General features: G+C 47.8%; 3 protein-coding genes across 3 annotated transcripts in view; 2 read left to right on the top strand and 1 right to left on the bottom strand.

Moving 5' to 3' along the window:
- Positions 1–19,480, bottom strand: part of LOC138608562 (zinc finger protein Xfin-like) — a 29,472-nt gene extending 9,992 nt beyond the window's left edge. The window contains exons 1-8 of the mRNA XM_069681168.1: positions 19,417–19,480; positions 17,960–18,653; positions 17,065–17,758; positions 11,724–11,810; positions 7,651–7,948; positions 6,149–6,993; positions 3,592–3,662; positions 3,028–3,171 (exon numbers count right to left, since the gene is read on the bottom strand). Coding sequence (XP_069537269.1) covers positions 3,028–3,171; positions 3,592–3,662; positions 6,149–6,993; positions 7,651–7,948; positions 11,724–11,810; positions 17,065–17,758; positions 17,960–18,653; positions 19,417–19,480 — 2,897 coding nt within the window. The remainder of the gene's footprint in view (positions 1–3,027; positions 3,172–3,591; positions 3,663–6,148; positions 6,994–7,650; positions 7,949–11,723; positions 11,811–17,064; positions 17,759–17,959; positions 18,654–19,416) is intronic.
- LOC138609319 (gastrula zinc finger protein XlCGF8.2DB-like) lies at positions 3,094–4,534 on the top strand. The gene has a single exon (XM_069681963.1). It carries the CDS (start codon positions 3,094–3,096, stop codon positions 3,718–3,720), a length of 627 nt encoding a protein of 208 aa, XP_069538064.1. The 3' UTR covers positions 3,721–4,534.
- Positions 11,665–15,186, top strand: LOC138609289 (zinc finger protein 420-like). The gene is made up of 2 exons (XM_069681925.1): positions 11,665–12,013; positions 12,068–15,186. Exons 1-2 carry the CDS (start codon positions 11,739–11,741, stop codon positions 14,688–14,690), a joined length of 2,898 nt encoding a protein of 965 aa, XP_069538026.1. The 5' UTR covers positions 11,665–11,738; the 3' UTR covers positions 14,691–15,186.
- Positions 19,481–19,840: the final 360 nt, after the last annotated feature.

Genomic DNA, 19,840 nt, shown 5'->3' with positions numbered 1-19,840 from the left:
TTGAGGCTGCTGAGTGCTGCAGCAGAATCTGAACAGGTGACTCTCTCTGGCCTCACCTCTTCTACCCACTGTACTCCTAAAATAATAGCAGCTATTTCTGCTGGATGCACAGACAGGCAATCATTCATTCTATCACATATAACTACTGTAAACACTCCTGATCCTACACATCCACTTCCTGGATCTTTAGAGCCATCAGTAAATATTTGCATATAGTCATATTATTTACTTTAATATACTTTTGAACAATGTGTCCAACGGTAACCATCTTTTACTCCAGTCCTTCTTCTGCTCTACAAGTTTCATGTCCACGTTTGGCACTGGAATTATCCATGCAGGAACATGACCGCACACTGTGCTCGGCCCATTCTCTAGTCTATTTAAACCTTCTTCTTCCAAACAGCTCCTTTACCTGTGAGTGGTTGTGAATATTCCCAACAATCACACAGCACCTTTGTTGTAGGTTGTTCCTCTCCAGCTCCCTTTAACTTAAGCCAACATGCCAGCGACAACGTAGCACGTCTGAGATAGCATGGTAGCTCAGCTTCTACCAGCACTGCGTCTGTAGTTGATTTAATTGCACCAAAACTCATTCTAAGAGCTGCTCCATACACCACACATCCACGATCAATACAAGATCATATTGATGCCTTATATATATCCAGTAGTGACTGTCTATGTGCTCCACATTCATAACTGGTCTTTTTACATGTTGTGTCAGCCTGCTGGAACTCGTGACACATTTGTCCTCAGACACAAACCTCTGAACTCCTTCACTCTCCACGTCGTCCGTATAACTCCAGCTGTAAATGCTCTCTTTCTTTTTAGGAAACATCCCTTTTCAGTATCGCCCTCTGAGTGCTGGTACTCACATGTTTAGCCCCATCATCTGCATAAAGTGATGACCCCATCTCTCCACCAATATTCATCAGGGCAGTATCACACCTTCTCTCCACATCTTATTAAACAGGCCTCTGTAACGTCCATGACTTCACCTGGTAGCTGTCTAAACACAGCACAGTTCATCTTGTCCTGGAGCGTTTCATCGAAGTGACTACGAGTGTGAACACTCGCTTACTTCAGTCCCTGATGTGTAACTGCCACTTTCATCTCGTGTTTCCATCACAGACCGGATGTCACCCACCTGAACGGACTTCTCTGTGCCACCGCTCTCTTCCTTTCACAGTCTATCAAATTATCTTGACTCAGACACTTAAACAGCTCTGTTACATTCACCACGGAGCCACGGAGCCATTTTCTCTTCCCCGCTCCCTGTGCTCTTGGGAATGCATGCTGCTGATGCAGCACCGGCACTGAGGGAAGAGCTGGGTGAAATCCTTAAAGCAAGGGTCCTGGCGAAGGGCAACCTGCCTGCCTGACAAGAATTCATCAGATCAGAAATACTGGATTCATCCCCGCGGGGAAATTCGTGTTTTATCAGTATATTGTGTTTGCATGCTACATTCTACATTTAGGCCACATCAGGAGCACTGCTAGTATAGCATGACATTTCAAACACGGCAGTGTCACATCACCATGGTAACAGATCTCTTATTTACATCAGGCAAATGAAAAACGTTACACGTTTAGTGAGGTGATGACGTGATGAGTAATATTAAACATAAATGTTGGACTGGTTCAATGTCCTGTTTGTTCGGTAAATAATATTTGTTGATAGAACGCGATTTAGTAAGAAACACTTCTCGGACACCATCAGATCTTGAGATGAACCGGAAATGCTTGTCGTAACTCTAACACGGAACAACATGGCGTCCAGTCCATTGATGTTAGTGATGAGAGCCTTCAGGGCCTCCGTTTGTCTGAACAAACCTCTGAACGGACTTTGAGCTGTTCGCCCTTTTCTTATGTTTCACCTCTGACTCCTCTCCCGCCGGGAGACTACAAAGCTGTTCAAGTTAGCTTAGAATGCTAGCTGGAGACAGAGTGACGGGGGCGGAAGTTAGCAGCACAACGGCGAGTCCGAGTGTGTGATGGAGAGCAGGCGGTGTTTGTGACGGAGTCTGCGGAGGAAAAGTCGCTGTGACTGTGTGAACATGTCTAAAGTCCAGATGCTGAGAGCGTCGGTGAAGCAGAGACTGACTGCTGTGCGCGGTCCTGACGTCAGTTCAACCGGAGAGCGGCTGTATTCTAAACTTTACGGTAACGCTGCGACGTAGACACGGTTCAAAGTTTCTGCTTGCGTCATTTCGCCTCCTTTCTCTCTTTTAATAAACAGTGTTACTGTAAACAGCCAACCTTACTGATAAATGACGCTTCCGAAGTCTGAGCATCTTCAGTGTTCAGTGTCACAGTGCACATCTGGACCATTTCCGCTTTTCAAAATAAAAGTGTGCAGGGTGAAGGCAGCTGTTTGGCAGTTGGACTGAATGAGTGAACTCCCTAAACAAGTTTGCCGCTTGTAATACCTTACTAAGTTAGAATGATTCCCTTTAAAGTAGTTTCATAGTATCCCATAATGCATCAGACCATAGGAGTAGGCCATTAACCACAGCATCACCAAACATCATCATGCTTTGTGCTGAAAGAAAGATGGCTGCTGATTGATGCGATGACATGTGTAACAGGAGGCGCTCCCTCACAGAATAGGGAGGATGTATACGATGACTTTGGTTTGTTTGTTCTTCTTACAACAAGGAAGAGACAGATCTGTGAACGTACGTGAATAAATGTTTCTAAAAAGCTGCCGTGTAGACGTCACAGGGTCGGTTTACTGTGTCTTTAATACTGTCTTTCTGTGTTTCAGAGGTTCCTGCAGACGTCCAGCAGCTGGTGAGTAAAGAGGAGCTTCCCCCGGAGCAGCAGGAGTGGAGCCCTCGTGTGGACCAGGAGGACGCTGAGCCCCCCCACATTAAAGAGGAGCAGGAGGAGCTGTGGAGCAGTCAGGAGGGAGAGCAGCTTCAAGGACTGGAGGAGGTGAAGGAGGAGGAGAACAGAGACTCTGTGGGAGGAGCAGAACCAGAGACACATTTCCAGCCTGTCAGTGAGGACAGGACTTCAGACTCTGACCCAGAGACTGAGGACAGTGAGGACTGGGCGGAGAGCAGGGAGCCTCCGTCAGGTTTAAACTCTCTGATGACAAATGTTTGTGATTCTGACCGAGAGGTATTTATCTGCTCCGAGTGCAGGAAAACATTTGTCCACAAGACAAACCTGAAACGACACATGAGATGTCACACGGCAGAGAAGCCGTTCAGCTGCTCCTTCTGCAATAAAAGCTTTAACAGGAGGGAACACTTGACGACTCACGTGAGATGTCATTCAGGAGAGAAACCGTTCAGCTGTTCTGTGTGTCACACCAGTTTCAGTCATTATTCGTCGCTGGATAAGCACACGAGAGTCCACACCGGGGAGAAACCATTCAGCTGCTCCTTCTGCACTCAAAGCTTCCGTCAGCGCTCAGACCTGGTTTCACACCTGAGGATTCACACGGGAGAAAAACCTTTCTCCTGCTCGGTCTGTAACACGAGCTTCACTCAGCGCCACACACTGGTGCAGCACATGAGCACACACACCGGGGTCAAACCTTTCAGCTGCTCCGTTTGTGGGAAGAGATTCTCACGAAAGGGTCACATGACGAGACACATGACGGCCCACACCGGGAAGAAACCGTTCAGCTGCAGCGTCTGTGGCCAAAGCTTCACCTGGCAGTCACAGATGAAGAGACATGAGTGTGCTGGTGAGAGCAGCGGCACCACCTGAAGCTGGCTGTCAGAATCAAAGCGTCAGATGTTTAAGAATGACTGAGAGAGATACCTTCATGTCCTGTTTTCTGATCAGAAACAAAATACATCTGAACTCCTCCCGACTCGGTCTTCAGTAAGTGTTGAACAACAAAGAAGCAGCCAGTGTTACATGTGGGAATCCTTTCAGCCAGAAGCGACCATGTTTGTACGAGAGAGGGTTAGCAGTTAGCATCCAGTGACTTCAGGTGCTCAGCGTGAGCCTGCTCCAGCTTTCTGCCTGTTAGAGGAGGTGCTGCTCATGGTGATCCATGTTGTTCTCTAAATAACAGAACACAGTCGCCCTCGACCTGCTCCGTCTGTCAAGTGTCTGAGAGAACTTTGGTGCTGTACGGATAAAATTCGATTGACTGATTGATTGATAGCACTAGATTGTTAGCGGAGTGCATCTGTAATTTACAGTAACTGTGGTACTAATTGGGATGCTAATGTTGGTTAGCCAAAAACACATTAAACTGAATGTAATCCTCACAGGTAGCCCCGCCCTAACCCCTCCCCTCTTCCTGCTCTGTGTGACTCTCAATGGGAGCATCAGTGACTAAACGAACATCATGCTGTGTTGAAGAAGACTTGAAACTAGAGACTGAGACCATAAACTCATTAGGAACATGTTTACTGAGGGAATACATCAGGAGAGGAGGAGGAGCATGTTCTCATAGACTTCTATAGTTATGTTATGTAGTTGTTTTCATTGTGTGGGCTTACAAGGTACTACAAACAAAACAAACGAGCAAAGATAGAACGTTCCACCTGGAAATACATCAAAGTGTGTAATAAAGTGTAAACACATCAAACATGAGCGTCCTGTCGCTTTAAGACTTTAACACAAACTCAGCTGAAAAACGTGTGACGAGGAAGTGAAGAAAACTCAGCGGGACACAGTCACACTTCTCTTCCAGCCAGCAGAGTCGCCCCCTGCTGGACATCAGACAGAAGGTCCAGGTCATTATCTTCACTGTCTGAAAGAACTGGAGGCTGTGTTTACTTCTTATATACAGTTAGTGGGGCTGCAGTCAGGACATGGTTAGCTTAGCTTAGCATTAAAACTGTAAGAGGATTTTAAAGTATTTCCGTCATCATGAAGTTAAAACCCTTTCTGTAGCTCGCTGGATTAAACAGGTGTTTCTGTTTCCACCTGCAGAGACGCTCCGCGCGCCTCGTCTTCATGTGAATGGAGCTGCAGCTCAGTGCACCGGCAGCGTTCGTCATTCAGCCAAACCATCACGTCCGACTTTGTATGTTCACCTTCAAAATAAAAGTCCAAGAAACAGTAGTGACCAAATTATGTTCTGATCGTTGACTTCTGATTTTACAATACTCCCACAATGCATTGCACAGGAGCCAACAAGACAAGTGGAAGGACCGAGTGTCTTAATTTGAACCCTAAATGTTTCTGTCCAAACCAAAACTAAAGGATCTTTATATCAATGTTTCATTGTTCACACTCCAGAATCAAACGGTTACCATGGCGCTGTCACGGTGGCTGACGAGTGCAAACGTGCTGCTGCTCGAACGTTTCCATCAGGAGAAACAGGCTGCAAATCTACGAACACATGCAGACGTCCAAAACAAGAGCAAAGACGGGAACGTGCTACGAAGAGCCGAAACAAAAACGTTCACAGCAAACGTGCAGAATGTCACAGAGAGGGACAGGTCTGCTGTCAGCTGACCGGCATATTTTACAAACTATGATTTTATAAAGATATGAAGTGAATCCAGACTGAGACCAGCTCAGCGGCTGGACGCAGGAAGGACAAACAACACAAATATAACATCACTGCTCCATCAGAGCTCCGTATATTGATTACTCGTGTGTTACAGCAGATTGATACGCTGCTCACGGTTTTCTGTTAATGACAGCTTCAGACTTATTCTCTCAGCTGATTCTGACTCATCAATATGTTTCATAAAATCAGACGTAAACAGGAAGTGTGTCACCGCTGATCTCCAACATCACCTGCTCCGGAGCAGGTCAGGTGTTCAGCATAAGTTACCATGGTGATCTACCCCTGTAAGAAGTGAACCACCTTTATAGTACTTATGAAGTTCAGAGTTAACCCTGAAGTTTCCTGGATAACACCTGATCCTGCTGTGTCCCCTGCAGGTGTGTGAGAGCTCCAACAGCATTTAAAACATTTACATTTATTAGATCTGATCAGAGTTTCAGAACACCTGATGAAATCTGCTCGTTTTTACTGCACGTAGTTTATCTACACATCTGTCAGCTGTGTCTAAAGAGCGACACACACACACACACACACACACACACACACACACACACACACACACACACAGATGTCGGCTGTTTGTGGATCAGCTGCTCTCAGCGACACATTTAGTTTTATTTATTATTTATTTAATTTTAGAGAAAAGCTTTTATCACACACTGGGCAGCTGTATGGTTTCTCTCCTGTGTGCACCATCATGTGTTTCTTCAGACCTCCCTGTTGTGTGAAGCTTTTCCCACAGTACGAGCAGCTGAAGGGTCTCTCCCCCGTGTGAATCCTCGTGTGATTCACCAAAGCGCTGCACACCGCAAAACTTGTGTCACAAAACGAGCAGCTGAAGGGTTTCTCTCCGGAGTGACACCTCATGTGACGGATTAAGTTCGGGCTCTGAGAGAATCTTTTCCCGCAGACGGAGCAGCTGAACGGTTTCTCTCCCGTGTGAATCCTCATGTGTCTCCGCAGACTGTCCTTCAGACCAAACTTCCTCCCACAGTCACAGCAGATAAAGGACTTCTTGACTGCAGTGCATTTGGCCTCAGTCACAGCCTCCTTCATCAGAGAGCTCGAGCCTGACGGAGGCTCCCTGCTCTCCTTACAGCCATCATCACTGTCATCAGGGTCAGAGGAGTCCTCAGTCCTGTCCTCACCAGCAGGCTGTAAGAGTGTCTGATGGTGTGAGCTCCTGGCTGCCTCTGCTCCTCCACAGTCCGCTCCATCAGCTCCTGTTTCCACCTGCTCACTTTGTCTCTGGTGGAGCTGTGAGGACTGAAGTTTCTCTTCATCCTCTTCACTCTTCACAGAGACAGGAGTGAAGGGGAACTTGGTGGTATCAGCCTGCTGCAGGCCTTGAAGCTGCTCTCCCTCCTGACTGCTCCACAGCTCCTCCTGCTCCTCTTTAATGTGGGGGGGCTCAGTGTCCTCCTGGTCCACACGGGGGCTCCACTCCTGCTGCTCCGGGGGAAGCTCCTCTTTACTCACCAGCTGCTGGACGTCTGCAGGAACCTCTGAAACACAGAAAGACACATGAAGCCAGTCAGACACATAGATTAATTCTGGATGTCTCAGCGTCTCGTTTCCACCAAAGACGAGGAGAACTTGTCACTAGAGGGCTTGTGACCTCTGACCTGTGGACGTGGAGTCACAGGGCAGAACGATGAACATATGAAGCAGTCAAAGAGAGAAGCAGGAGACGCTGTGCAGCGGAGTGACACACAGCTGATGCCATGATACAGAATCATTGTCTGACAGTGTTCATGATGTGACACAGCTCTACATGTAAACACTGAGAATCAACATGAATATAAACGCCGTAAATCTGAGCATGGTCACGTGCCTGAAGGACTCGGTGACACTAAAGGTGATCGTTTCATCCTGAGCAGGTACACTCTTACAGCCTGCATCTATACATCGAGTTTTCTGTGTTTGATTAACCTACAGTATATTTATTTACAGAGTATTATCTGAGATATCCTGACATGCTCGTACTGTAGCAGGTGTGTGCAGGTCGCACTGTTTAAACCGTCTCGCCTCGGCCTGCTCATTAGCAGGAGCTAGCTGTGGCTAACAGGCGGTGTACCTAAGCCTCAGCTAACGTTAGCTTAGCACGGACTACCTGTGACATTAGCAGAAAACATGTTTCCACCAGGAAGAAGAAAACAAACCTGCTCGCTGCAACTTCACTTCAGGTGTTAGAAACACACCCAGCAGCTTCCGGTGGCGGCGGTCCATCTCCTGCTCATACTCGGTTATTGTTCTCTCCAACTGCACGAAGATCTCCTCCACGGCCTCCGTCAGCCGCTGCTTCACCTGCCCCGTCACACTCCGCAGCCTGGACATGTTCGAGAGCCACAGAGGAACGTTCGAGTCCTCCAGCCTGCTGCGAGAGACAACTTCTTCTTCTACTACTACGTCTTCCTCCTCCTCCTCCTCTTCTTCTTCTTCTCCATCCTCCTCCTCCTCCTGCTTTATTGGCGGTTAGCAAACCAGCTTTATGGTGCATTACCGCCACCAGCTGGACTGGAGTGTGGATCGGGATTTTTCATGTGAAATAAAAATAAATACAACAAATAACAGGGCTGTACAGTGCGACACGTCGCACGTGCTACATAAGAATCTGTCTGTGCTCTGCCTGGGTGTTCCGCTGTAGCACGCAGTAGCAGTTCTGGGTTTGTGTGCCTGACCGTGTGTGAGGTGAAGCGATGGCACATCTGTTCTGGTACTTCAAAACTGAGGTCATGGTGTTTGGACCCAGTCGAGGTTGTGATGTCCCTCCTATAGACCTGGGCTCCCTGCAGTCATATGTAAAACCCATAGTCACAAACCTCGGTGTCCAAATGGACAGTGATTTTAAACTTGGTAAACAGATAAACTCGGTAGTTAAAACAAGTTTTTATCATCTGAGGCTTTCATCTCAAAGTAAACCTGTTGTATCTTTTAATGATTTTGAGTGCTTGATTCGTGCTTTCATCTCGACCCGTTTGGACCACTGTAATGCACTTTACACTGGCATCAACCAGGCCTCCCTCGCTCGCTTACAGTTAGTCCAAAACGCGGCTGCTCGTCTTTTAACAGGAACGCGCAAGCATGAACACATTCCCCCCGTTCTCGCCTCCCTCCACTGGCTCCCTGTCCATTTTAGAATTCATTTTAAGATTTTATTGTTTGTTTTTAAGTCATTAAATGGTCGGGCGCCTCAGTACATCACAGACCTCATACACACCTACACCCCCTCAAGAGCATTGAGGTCCGCTGATCAGCTGCGTCTTGTCATCCCAAAGAGCAGACATAAGACCAGGGGGGACCGTGCTTTTTCAGTGGTAGCTCCTAAATTGTGGAATGAGCTACCCACCCACGTCAAAATGGCCCCCACTCTAGATAGTTTTAAATCTCGTCTTCAAACGTATTTTTATTCGTTGGCTTTTAATCCAGCATGAGAGTTGTGTGGTCTCTGTTTGTCTTTTATTGTTTCTAAATCATTGGTTGTTGTTTTGTGTTTTATGTATATTTGAGTGTTTTTATATGCTTTTATTTTACTGTGTTTTTTTAATCTTTTACTTTTTATATATTTATTTTAACATTTGAATTTGACTTATTTACTGTTTTTATCTGTTGTGCAGCACTTTGGTAACCTTGCTGTTTTTAAAATGTGCTATATAAATAAAGTGGATTGGACTGGTACTTGTAGTCTATCGTGCGATCACAAACCATGTCCCGGCTGCGGTGAGTCACATCCAACCAGAATGATTGTTATCAAAAATGACTGTTAATAAACCTCTTAATTTATACCCACATGATTATTTGAGTTTATAGTAGTTCCACAAGTGAACACATGTTCAGTAATAAGAAGCCCATCTCAACAAAATCTGATTTAATTAGCGATAAAGCTGCGAGCCTCCAAAAGGGAAGGACGGAAGGAGGAAAGGAGAGAAGGAGAGAAGGAGAGATCAGGAGACGTGTCATGGATCAGTCGCTGCTTTGCCACAAAGATTACAGATGTGACTCTAACTCATTGTGATACCACAGCAGTGTTTTCTATAGTCTTTTATTCTGAAGGCCGGATGATACAGGAAGTAGTGTTTGTTTCCGGGTCTCGTAGGCTCTCTCTTGCGGAGCACAGTTAGCATGTAAGCTAGCGTTCTTCAGGAGTAGAGAACATGTCGGGCTTTCAGGAGATCACTGGCTTGTTCAGACGGCGGCTGCTCGCTGCGGCGCGCGAGGACCTGCTGGGACCAACAACAACATCCGGATACGAAGAGGAGCTCCGCCGCCAGAGGAGCCTGCTGGCGGTGATTCTAACCCCTGAAATAAAGCTGCGGAGAGCAGGTTCGTGCTCGGTCTGCTGCTGGAAACGTGTTTCCTGCCAATGTAGCAGAAAGCTCAGAAAGCTAAGCCTTTAGCTAACATCCGCTCACAGCCTGGTAGCCGCAGCTAGCTCCTGCTAACACAGGACTTAAAGGCTGTTTACTGACGGTTGATGAAATCCCAGTGGATTCGGGAAAACTCGGATCAAATAATGAATCAATGAATTAAGAGAATAATTGTCGTTGGAATGAAACAATAGTTCGTTTGTGTCTTATATCAGACGCAGTGTTACCTGTCTGAAACAGCACACCTGTCACCTGACGGCAGCAGTGTCAGCGGAGCCTGGACACACACACACACACACACGCACACGCACACACACACACACACACCGTCCTTCTTTACACGATTCTGGTTTGTTGTTTATACACACACACAGTCACAACTCCTCATGATTCCGTGGCGCCATCCAGTGGATCTAATCCGTCACAGCAGCGAACTGATGACGTCACTAAAACTCCACCTATGAGAGAAGATCTGATCCAAGTACCACCAAGAGTGATGTCATCCTTTCTCTGAGCCTGATGGTCTTCCTCACTCTGAACCTTGCTAGCGTAGCGTTAGCCCTGTGGCTAGTAGCTGAGCAGACCAGAAGTATCTAATCTCTATTTACTGGAGAAGTGAACAACGTTTCAGTTGCAGTCGAACCTTCTGTATGCTGATGTTTGTCAGGTAATAGAGTGAAAATGCAGGAAAACGTTTTCTCTCCTCAGTCCGTCACCGTGGTAACAGCAGCGCGATGCCCTTCAAGGTGTCCATTATCAGGACTTCATGGTCTCTGACGAAGCAGTCGCATGGTTTATTATGTGACCGTGCATTTTCTAGAAATGGAGGTAAAAAGCGTTTATGGTTCCTCCACAATAATCCTACCTTCAGTCCAAAGCTTCACACCACACTTCACGCAGTCAGAGAACGTCAGCGTTCAACTCTCTGCAGGCCGGCTCACGGCGCTGCAGGCCGGCTCACGGCGCTGCAGGCCGGCTGACGGCGCTGCAGGCCGGCTCACAGAAGTTTTTAATGACGAGAGTGTCAGAGTAGCCGTCAGGATGACGTCACGCTATCGCCCCATCTCTGCTTGTTTCGTGGGGTTGATCCTTTTGGGATCTGGCTTATAAAGTTTCACATGCTGCTGCAGCTTTAAGTCCATGACGCAGCTAACAAAGCTAACAAAGCTAACAAAGCTAACAAAGTGAAAGGTTGTCTGTTTTCACATGAACTCACAGATGATGTGTCTTTCTGTGTTTCAGAGGTTCCTGCAGACGTCCAGCAGCTGGTGAGTAAAGAGGAGCTTCCCCCGGAGCAGCAGGAGTGGAGCCCCCGTGTGGACCAGGAGGACACTGAGCCCCCCCACATTAAAGAGGAGCAGGAGGAGCTGTGGAGCAGTCAGGAGGGAGAGCAGCTTCAAGGCCTGGAGGAGGTGAAGGAGGAGGAGGAGGAGGAGGAGAAACCTCAAACAGGACGAGAAGAGGATAACAGAGACTTAGTGGGAGGAGTAGACCCAGAGAGACTTCTTCAGCCTGTCGGTGAGGACATGACTGAGGACTCCTCTGACCCGGAGTCTGAGGTCGGACATAAAGACGGGAAGGATCCTGACAGGAAGTCTTTCAGCTGCTGTGTGTGTGGAAAACGATTTCAACACAAAGGAAACCTGAACATACACATGAGAACTCACACAGGAGAGAAACCCTACAGATGCTCAATCTGTGCTAAAAGCTTTGGACACAAAGGAGCTCTGACGTACCACATGAACACACACAGAGGGGTGAAACGGCTCAGCTGCTGTGTCGCTAAGACGTCACAGCGACACACGAGTGAAAAGGTGAAGAAGCCACTGAGCTGCTCTGAGTGTGACGCAACGTTTCCCAACAATTACCTGCTGGTGACCCACATGAGGATGCACAAAGGCAAGAAGCTGTTCACCTGCACGGTCTGCGGTCAGAAACGACAGTTTCGCTCCCACCTGGAGATTCACATGAGGACCCACACCGGAGAGAAACCATACAGCTGCTCTGTTTGTGGTAAAAGATTTTCACAAAGAGGAATTATGACGCAGCACATGGCTGTCCACTCAGAGGTGAGACCGTACGGCTGCACTGACTGTGGGAGGAGATTCTTTTGGCAGTTCCAGGTGAAAAAGCATAAATGTGTTGGAAAGTCCTTTCAGCAAAGAAGAGCCGTGTCTAATGAAGAGGCCTACAGAGGATCAACACACGTGAGGAAGTCAGGCGCTCTTCTGAAAGCCGACGCTGATGCAGAGACGTCTGTTCAGACTGACGACAGTGTCGACATTGACTTTTGGAAAGAGACCCGACAGCATCAGTTAGGCTTCACGTATCGGAGGAATAAAAAAGTCTCAGTAAATGATGGACGTCATCCTGTGTGTTCTTACGACATGTCTAAATCTGAAGCTGTGAAAGCTAACACTGCAAACATTGATTTATGCAAACAGGCCAGACAGCTTCGGTCCGGTCTCAACCATCTGAAACACGAGGGAGTCTCTGTCAGCGGCCCGGAGGTTCAGAGATTCAGCTTCTTTTCGTGTCATAGAACATCTGCAGACACTCACAGGAAGTGTGACACGGAGGACAAACCATTTAGTTGCTTATTTTGTGGGAAAGGATTTGCAACAGGAGGTTATCTGACGAGACACATATCTGTCCACACAGGACAGGAAGCACTCGGCTGCATCGTGTGTGAGCAGAGGTTTACCATGGAGTCGGAGATGATCAGCCATGTGTGTGTCGAGTCCTCTGAGCCTCCTCAGATCACAGCCGACACACCCTTCAGCTGCTCTCAGTGTGGGAAAGGATTCAGCCATAAGCACAACCTGCTGCTACACATGGGGACTCACACGGGAGAGAAACCATTCAGCTGCTCGGTCTGCGGTCAAATATTTGCCCAGCGTGAAAGTTTGAGTTTTCACATGACGTGTCACACTGTGGAGAAACCTTTCTGCTGCTCGGTGTGTAACACAGGATTTATCGACAGTGAGTCTCTCATCAAACACATGAGGATCCACACGGGTCAGACTCAGTTCAGCTGCTCCATCTGTGGGAAAGAGTTTGCATGGAGAAGACATCTGACGAAACACATGGAAGTCCACACACCGGAGCAAATCTACAGCTGTCAGCCTCATCATACTGAACAGGAGGAAACAGGAGCTGATGTAGAGGACTGTGAAGGAGCAGAAGCAGCCAGTAGCTCACAACGTCAGGCACTCTTACAGCCAGAGACGGAGGACAAGACATCCCCACCTGAGACTGAAGACAGTGATGAGTGGATGGAGAAGACAGAACGTCAGTCAGGTTTAAACTCTTCTGAAAACAAAGTCAAGAGACGTACCAGAGAGAAGAAATCACACGTGTGCTCAGAGTGCGGTAAGAGATTCAGACGGAAAGATCATCTGACCTCACACATGTTAGTCCACACAGGAGAGAAACCCTTCAGCTGCTCTGAGTGCGGTAAAAGATTTAACCACAAGTGCAGTCTGACGCTTCACACGGCGCTTCACAGAGGAGAGAAACCCTTCAGCTGCAGCGTTTGTGACCAAAGATTCTCTTGGTGTTCTCAGTTAAAGAAACACCTTTGTGTCGTTGGCGTTCAGGCTTCAGAGCTTCATCAGAACCAACCTGAGGAGGGCAGAGAGGCAGTGAGAGTCCAGGCCTGCCTGTTGAGTCCAGAGACACGTTTACAACCAGACACTCTGTTCAAGCCTGGAGACTCTTCTGGACCTGAGGCTGAAGACAGAGATGATGCTTTCAGGGACATCAGAGAACATCAGTCAGCTTTAAACTGCGTGAGAAAAGATGGAATCTCCCAGACTGCAGCTGCATGTGACTCTGACAGGAAGCGAGTCTGCCGCTCTGACTCTGATGAAACGTTTTCCACCAGTCACCTGAAGAGCCACAGGATCATCCACACAGGAGAGAAACGTCTCAGTGGCTCAGCTGAGGAGGACCCACAGCCCCCACTGATCAAGGCGGAACAGGAGGAGGTCTGGATCAGTCAGCCTGATACCACGATCTTCACTCCTGTCTCTGTGAAGAGTGAGGAGCATGAAGAGAAACCTCAGTCCTCACAGCTCCACCTGACACAAAGTGAGCAGGTGGAAACAGGAGCTGATGGAGAGGATCCACAGACACTCGTACAGCCTGTTAGTGAGGATTGTAGTCTTACAATCTCTTTAAAGACTGACGAAAGTGCTGACAGTGACTTTTGGACAGAAACCAGAGAACGTCCGGCAGGTTTGAAACAGGAGGAAACCTCTGACAGTGTGTCAGGATGTGATGGTAAGACAGGGCTCAGCTGCTCTGATGATAAAGCTTCTCTGGATCCTGAGAGCGGTGACAGCGTGGACAGCGACTTTTGGAAAGAAGGGAGCAGGAAACCTCACGTAGAGTCCAACGCTCTAAAAGATGACGTTTCTGATGAAATGAGTCACACTCGCAGGAAACCACACAGCTGCTCACAGTGCGGGAAAAGCTTTCACCAAATCTGCAACCTGAAGAACCACATGAGGTTCCATCGAGGAGAGAGAGCCTTCCTCTGCTCTGTGTGTGGGCTCAAATGTCTCTACAAGTCCCATCTGAAGATTCACATGAGGACTCACACAGGAGAGAAACCGTTCATCTGCCCGGTCTGCGGGAAGAAATACGCTCACAAGGCCAGTATGCAAACTCACATGGCCGTGCACACTGTGGACAAACAACACACCTGCAGCGTCTGTAAGGACAGCTTCACCTGGTACACGGAGCTGAAATACCATCAGTGTGTCGGTGAGTCCTCACAGGAAACGGCCGACTGGAGGGAGAAGACAGCGCTTCACACGGGGGACCAATGATTCCTGGTGTGTGTGTGTGTGTGTGTGTGTGTGTGTGTGTGGTATTTTAAATAATTCATTCTGACCCAACCCAAAAAATATTAACACACAATAATTCTAACACACTAACTGATAGAGGCAGCAGAGCAGCAGCTCCTGTCCTGTGAGCTTAAATCAGTGTTTTTCTGAATGGAGTCTGGTGTGTGTGCAGAGAGCGATGTAACGTCTGTGTGTGGTTAAAACAATCATCTTCCTCTGTAACAAAAAGGTCTATCTCTGTAGGGATCCTTTCTGTCATGTTGTCACACACTTAGAATAACAATCTGAGCCTGTCAGTGGAAACAACAAGAACTTTTAGCGGACGACCTTTGACCCATCAAGGATTATGTTGCAGCCATTACAGTCTGTTTCACTGCTGCAGGATGAACACATCTACTGGAGACATTCACACCTGTTTGTACCTGTTAAACATTTAGACCTAAAATATATGAAAATAGATTTTAAAGTCAAATAAGAGTTTTGTTTCCTGTAAAAAAAAGAATTCTGCAGCAACAAGAGAAACTCTTATGAGCATGCTCAGTCTGACTTTTGATTCATGTGTTCATCACTCTCAGCTGCTCATGCCAACATGGTGGCGCTCAGTGACTACAGAGAAACGTGAACGAGCTAACAATAAAACTTTAACCTGACACGTCCTGTCCGTCTGTTTCCGTCCGTCTCCTTTACAGAAGAAGCACTTGATGTGTAATTATTAGGGCTGAACGCAGATTAATCCGTTATATCCGCTGACCTCATACATCACTGATCATATGACCGTATACAGCAGCTTTGAAACATGATGGAAACACCTGACATGATGTGACCTTTATTTTATCCATCTGCCCCTCCTGTAGCCTACCTGTCGTGAGGAGGGTCTACACCAGGGGTCTCAGAGGTCTGAATGGGGTCAACAGAGAGGCTAACGGCGACACGCAGGGAGGCTAATGGCGACACGCAGGGAGGCTAACAGGGACACGCAGGGAGGCTAACAGGGACACGCAGGGAGGCTAACGGCGACACGCAGGGAGGCTAACAGGGACACGCAGGGAGGCTAACGGCGACACGCAGGGAGGCTAACAGGGACACGCAGGGAGGCTAACAGGGACACGCAGGGAGGCTAACGGCGACACGCAGGGAGGCTAACAGGGACACGCAGGGAGGCTAACGGCGACACGCAGGGAGGCTAACGGCGACACGCAGGGAGGCTAACAGGGACACGCAGGGAGGCTAACGGCGACCCGCAGGGAGGCTAACGCCGACACGCAGGGAGGCTAACGCCGACACGCAGAGAGTCTAAGTTCTATAAACTATGAGTTAATGTTTGATGTTTTTGTCTTTTCTAAATACGCTTTCAGCCTGCTTGTAAGAATGATCTTTGTCAATAAAAATGATCTTTGTCAATAAAGAACTTTGCTGGTGCGTTCAGGGCCGCTCAGACTGATCAGACCCTCCGTCCCTCAAACTTTTCTTTTGAACCTTTTTAAAGGACCTGATCTGACATGCTAATGCTAATGCTAAAATAAATACATCTGTTTGTTGTGACTGATCATTGTGAGACGCAGGAGGTCTGAAGTACAGCGAACAGTGAACATGACGTGTGGAGCTCTGTTGGAATATTCTAAACACACGCTCCAATCTGTTAAATTAATGGACGAGATTGTTTGACAGCCGCGCCGCGTGCACGAGGCTCAGCTGCGTCACACTGACTGTGTTTATTGTCAGTTTGTTACTTCACACTGGTTTAAGGTTACATCATGAATCTGTTGTATGTTGGATGTATCCCAGGATGCAGCAGGAGAGCGCCGCGTCCCTGACTCAAGCTGACCAAACACACTTTTATTTCAGTAAAATCTTCCAGATCAAAACTTTGGGTGAACGTTTATCTGGTGATGTTTGAATCCTTAAACATTCATGTTGAGACTTCGATGATGTCACACTGATGCACAAACACAACAGAATGCCGACTCAGGTGTCTCAGCAGTTTGACCTGAACGTACTGCTGTGATTGATGGTTGTCATCCTCCTCAGCTTTTATTTGAAGCCTTGAGAACAAAATGTTGGATAATAATCAACATGAAAGTGTCTGATTATATTTCACCATAAAAGACAGAACGCTGTTTAACATGTATCTGAGAGAAACACTGCAGAGCTACAAATTCATTGTTATCTTAAGTTCCACAATGTTTAACCCTGCGTTAGCTCCCATCCAGCTCCATGTTTAAGTAACACGATCAGTGGTGGTAATGTAGGGTCTGTTTACGGGTCTATGATGCAGACAGTCAGCGCTCTGTCTTTGATAACCTGTGAATCCAGGCTGTGAGGAGCTCTCGGCTTAAACGCACGAATGGTTTTTGACGAGTAGCTTCTTATTGAATCCTTTTCCACACGCACCACATTTAAACAGTTTCTCCCCCGTGTGAATGGTCATGTGCTCCGTCAGATGCACGTTTTGCTTAAAACTTTTGCTGCAGACGGAGCAGCTGAATGGCTTCTCCCCTGTGTGAATCCTCATGTGTGTCTTCAGATTGCCCTTCAGGCTAAATGTTTTACTGCACTCAGAGCAGCTGAAGGATTCCTTAGGGGGAACTTTTTTCTCCATCTGGCGACGCTGTGACGACTCCCCAACACACCTGTGGGTTTTGAGCTGCGTGTACCAGGTGAACCTTTTGTCACAAGCACTGCAGCTGAAGCGTTTCTCCTCTGTGTGAACCGACATGTGCAGCGTCATACGTCTTTTATGAGCAAATCTTTTATCACAAAACGGACAACTAAACGGTTTCTCTCCCGTGTGAATCCTGGTGTGCAGCTGCAGAGTTCCCTTCTGGCTGAAACTTTTGCCACAAAACGAGCATTCGAACGGTTTCTCTCCCGTGTGAATCCTCATGTGTGCCAAAATGTTTCCACTGCAGCTGAAACGTTTGTGACAGACGGAGCAGCTGAACGGTTTCTCTCCTGTGTGTGTCCTCATGTGGCTCAGCAGATGATCCCTGCGACAAAACGTCCTCCCGCACTCAGAGCAGCTGAACGACTCTTTGTCAGGGTGACACCTCTCATCATCATCATCATCATCATCATCTACTAATCCATCTCTGCTCTCTTTCACACCTCCATCACTGACTCCAGTCTCAGGTTCAGAAGGTTTCCCATCAGGCTCTGGTAGCATAGATCGGTCTGAGTGTAAGCTCGGGGCCGGCTCTGGTTCTGTGACACTGATGTTGCGTTTGGGTTTTTTCTTTCCGGTGTGGATTCTCATGTGTCTGCTGACATCCCCACTGTATCTGAAAGTCTTGTTACACACGGAGCAGCTGAACGGTTTCTCTCCTGTATGAAGTCTCATGTGACTGATGGAATTTCCCTTCTGAGAAAATCTCTTGCCACAAAAGGAGCAGCTGAACGGTTTCTCTCCTGTGTGAATCCTCATGTGAGCGTTCAGATGAGGCTTGCGGCCAAACCTCTGACCACACTCAGAGCAGCTGTACGATCGCTCGACTGTTTTACGGTCGATGTCTCCAACAGAGAGAGAGTTTAAACCTGACGGAGGCTCCCCGCTCTCCGCCCAGTCTCCATCACTGACTTCAGTCTCAGAGGAGTCCTCACTAACAGGCTGTAAGAGTGTCTGATGGTGTGAGCTCCTGGCTGCCTCTGCTCCTCCACAGTCCGCTCCATCAGCTCCTGTTTCCACCTGCTCACTTTGTCTCTGGTGGAGCTGTGAGGACTGAGGTTTCTCTTCATCCTCTTCACTCTTCACAGAGACAGGAGTGAAGGGGAACTTGGTGGCATCAGCCTGCTGCAGGCCTTGAAGCTGCTCTCCCTCCTGACTGCTCCACAGCTCCTCCTGCTCCTCTTTAATGTGGGGGGGCTCAGTGTCCTCCTGGTCCACACGGGGGCTCCACTCCTGCTGCTCCTCCTCACCAACAATCACCTTCCGGACGTCTGAAGGTAAAGCTGAAACACAGAGACGTCTTTTAACGTGAAGCTTGAACTTTTGTTTGCTGAGCCTGAAAGATGCTACGTGCTAAAGTTCCCCTTCATCGCTCATCGTTCCTGAGGGTCTAATTACCGTCTGCTCGTTACCTTCTCCTCGTCTCTGCTTGATGTTAAAAACCAGCGTCTATCTGAAACTCTGATTTATGTGCAACGTTCTTTCTCCATTCTGACTGTCAAACTGGATAATAAATAAAGGCATTGTGTGTGTGTGTGTGTGTGTATGTGTGCGTATTCGTGTGCAATTGTGTGTGTGAGATTGTAACACAGTTTAGTCACGTGTCAAAAGAACTCGCGGAAACAGACAGAGCGGACTCTCCTCTGATTGGCCCTCACTGTCAGCATGTTGCAGAGACGCCAGTCAGACCGGAAGTCTAGCCTCTTTATGACGCTAATGCTAACACAGCTAGCTGCCTCAGTGTTGTTAGAAGGCTAACTATGATGTTTTTAACATCACTGGAGTGACAGCAGACCTCACGTAAGCTGCGTGTCGCTCTCGAGCTTCAGACGGTGTCTCGTCTCTTATGTTCGGACCTTTGATCCGGATTCATTCGAACATTTCACAGTGAACTCTTCTCACCGGATCCTCTCGTTAAACCCTCTTTATGGGTTTTCATCTTCAGAGGAGGCTAGCTGCGGCTAACAGGCTGTGTACGAACGGTTTAGCTGGTGTTAGCTTAGCATCATTAGCAGAGCATTAAGCAGCAGTAGACATGAAACGAACCTTCCCCTCTCGGCTTGGTTTCAGGTGTCAGGTCTGCGTGCAGCAGGTTCCGGTGTCGGTCCATCTCTGCTCCGAGCTCAAACATCAAACAGCGACAGATGTTCTCCGGATTGACCCGCTGTGCGCTGCCCAGACAGGGACGATCACTTCCGGGGTACAGTTTCAAAATAAAACCCTCTTTGAAGTTCGCTGTACGTTTCCTCTTTGTGAAGAGCGTTAATACAGTCAGTCATCATCATATCACACCATCACTGTCTCCGTCACAGCTTCTTTAATCATTTAGATTCACACTGAAAACATGTGTTAGTATTCTGGGTTTAAAGATTCTGTAGGAATGTTAAAGGACAGAGAGCCGGCAGGCGGAACGATCCAACACTTTGTTTCCAAACCTCGCCTTCTGCTCACAGTTTGATTTGACCTCCAC

This window comes from Semicossyphus pulcher, unplaced genomic scaffold (assembly GCF_022749685.1).
Source record: "Semicossyphus pulcher isolate SPU_LCO1_2020_fin unplaced genomic scaffold, fSemPul1.0.p SCAF_5, whole genome shotgun sequence".
NCBI classification, from domain to species: Eukaryota; Metazoa; Chordata; class Actinopteri; order Labriformes; family Labridae; genus Semicossyphus; species Semicossyphus pulcher.
Note: the sequence above shows the minus strand (reverse complement) of the source record. Positions and strands in the feature narration are given on the sequence as shown.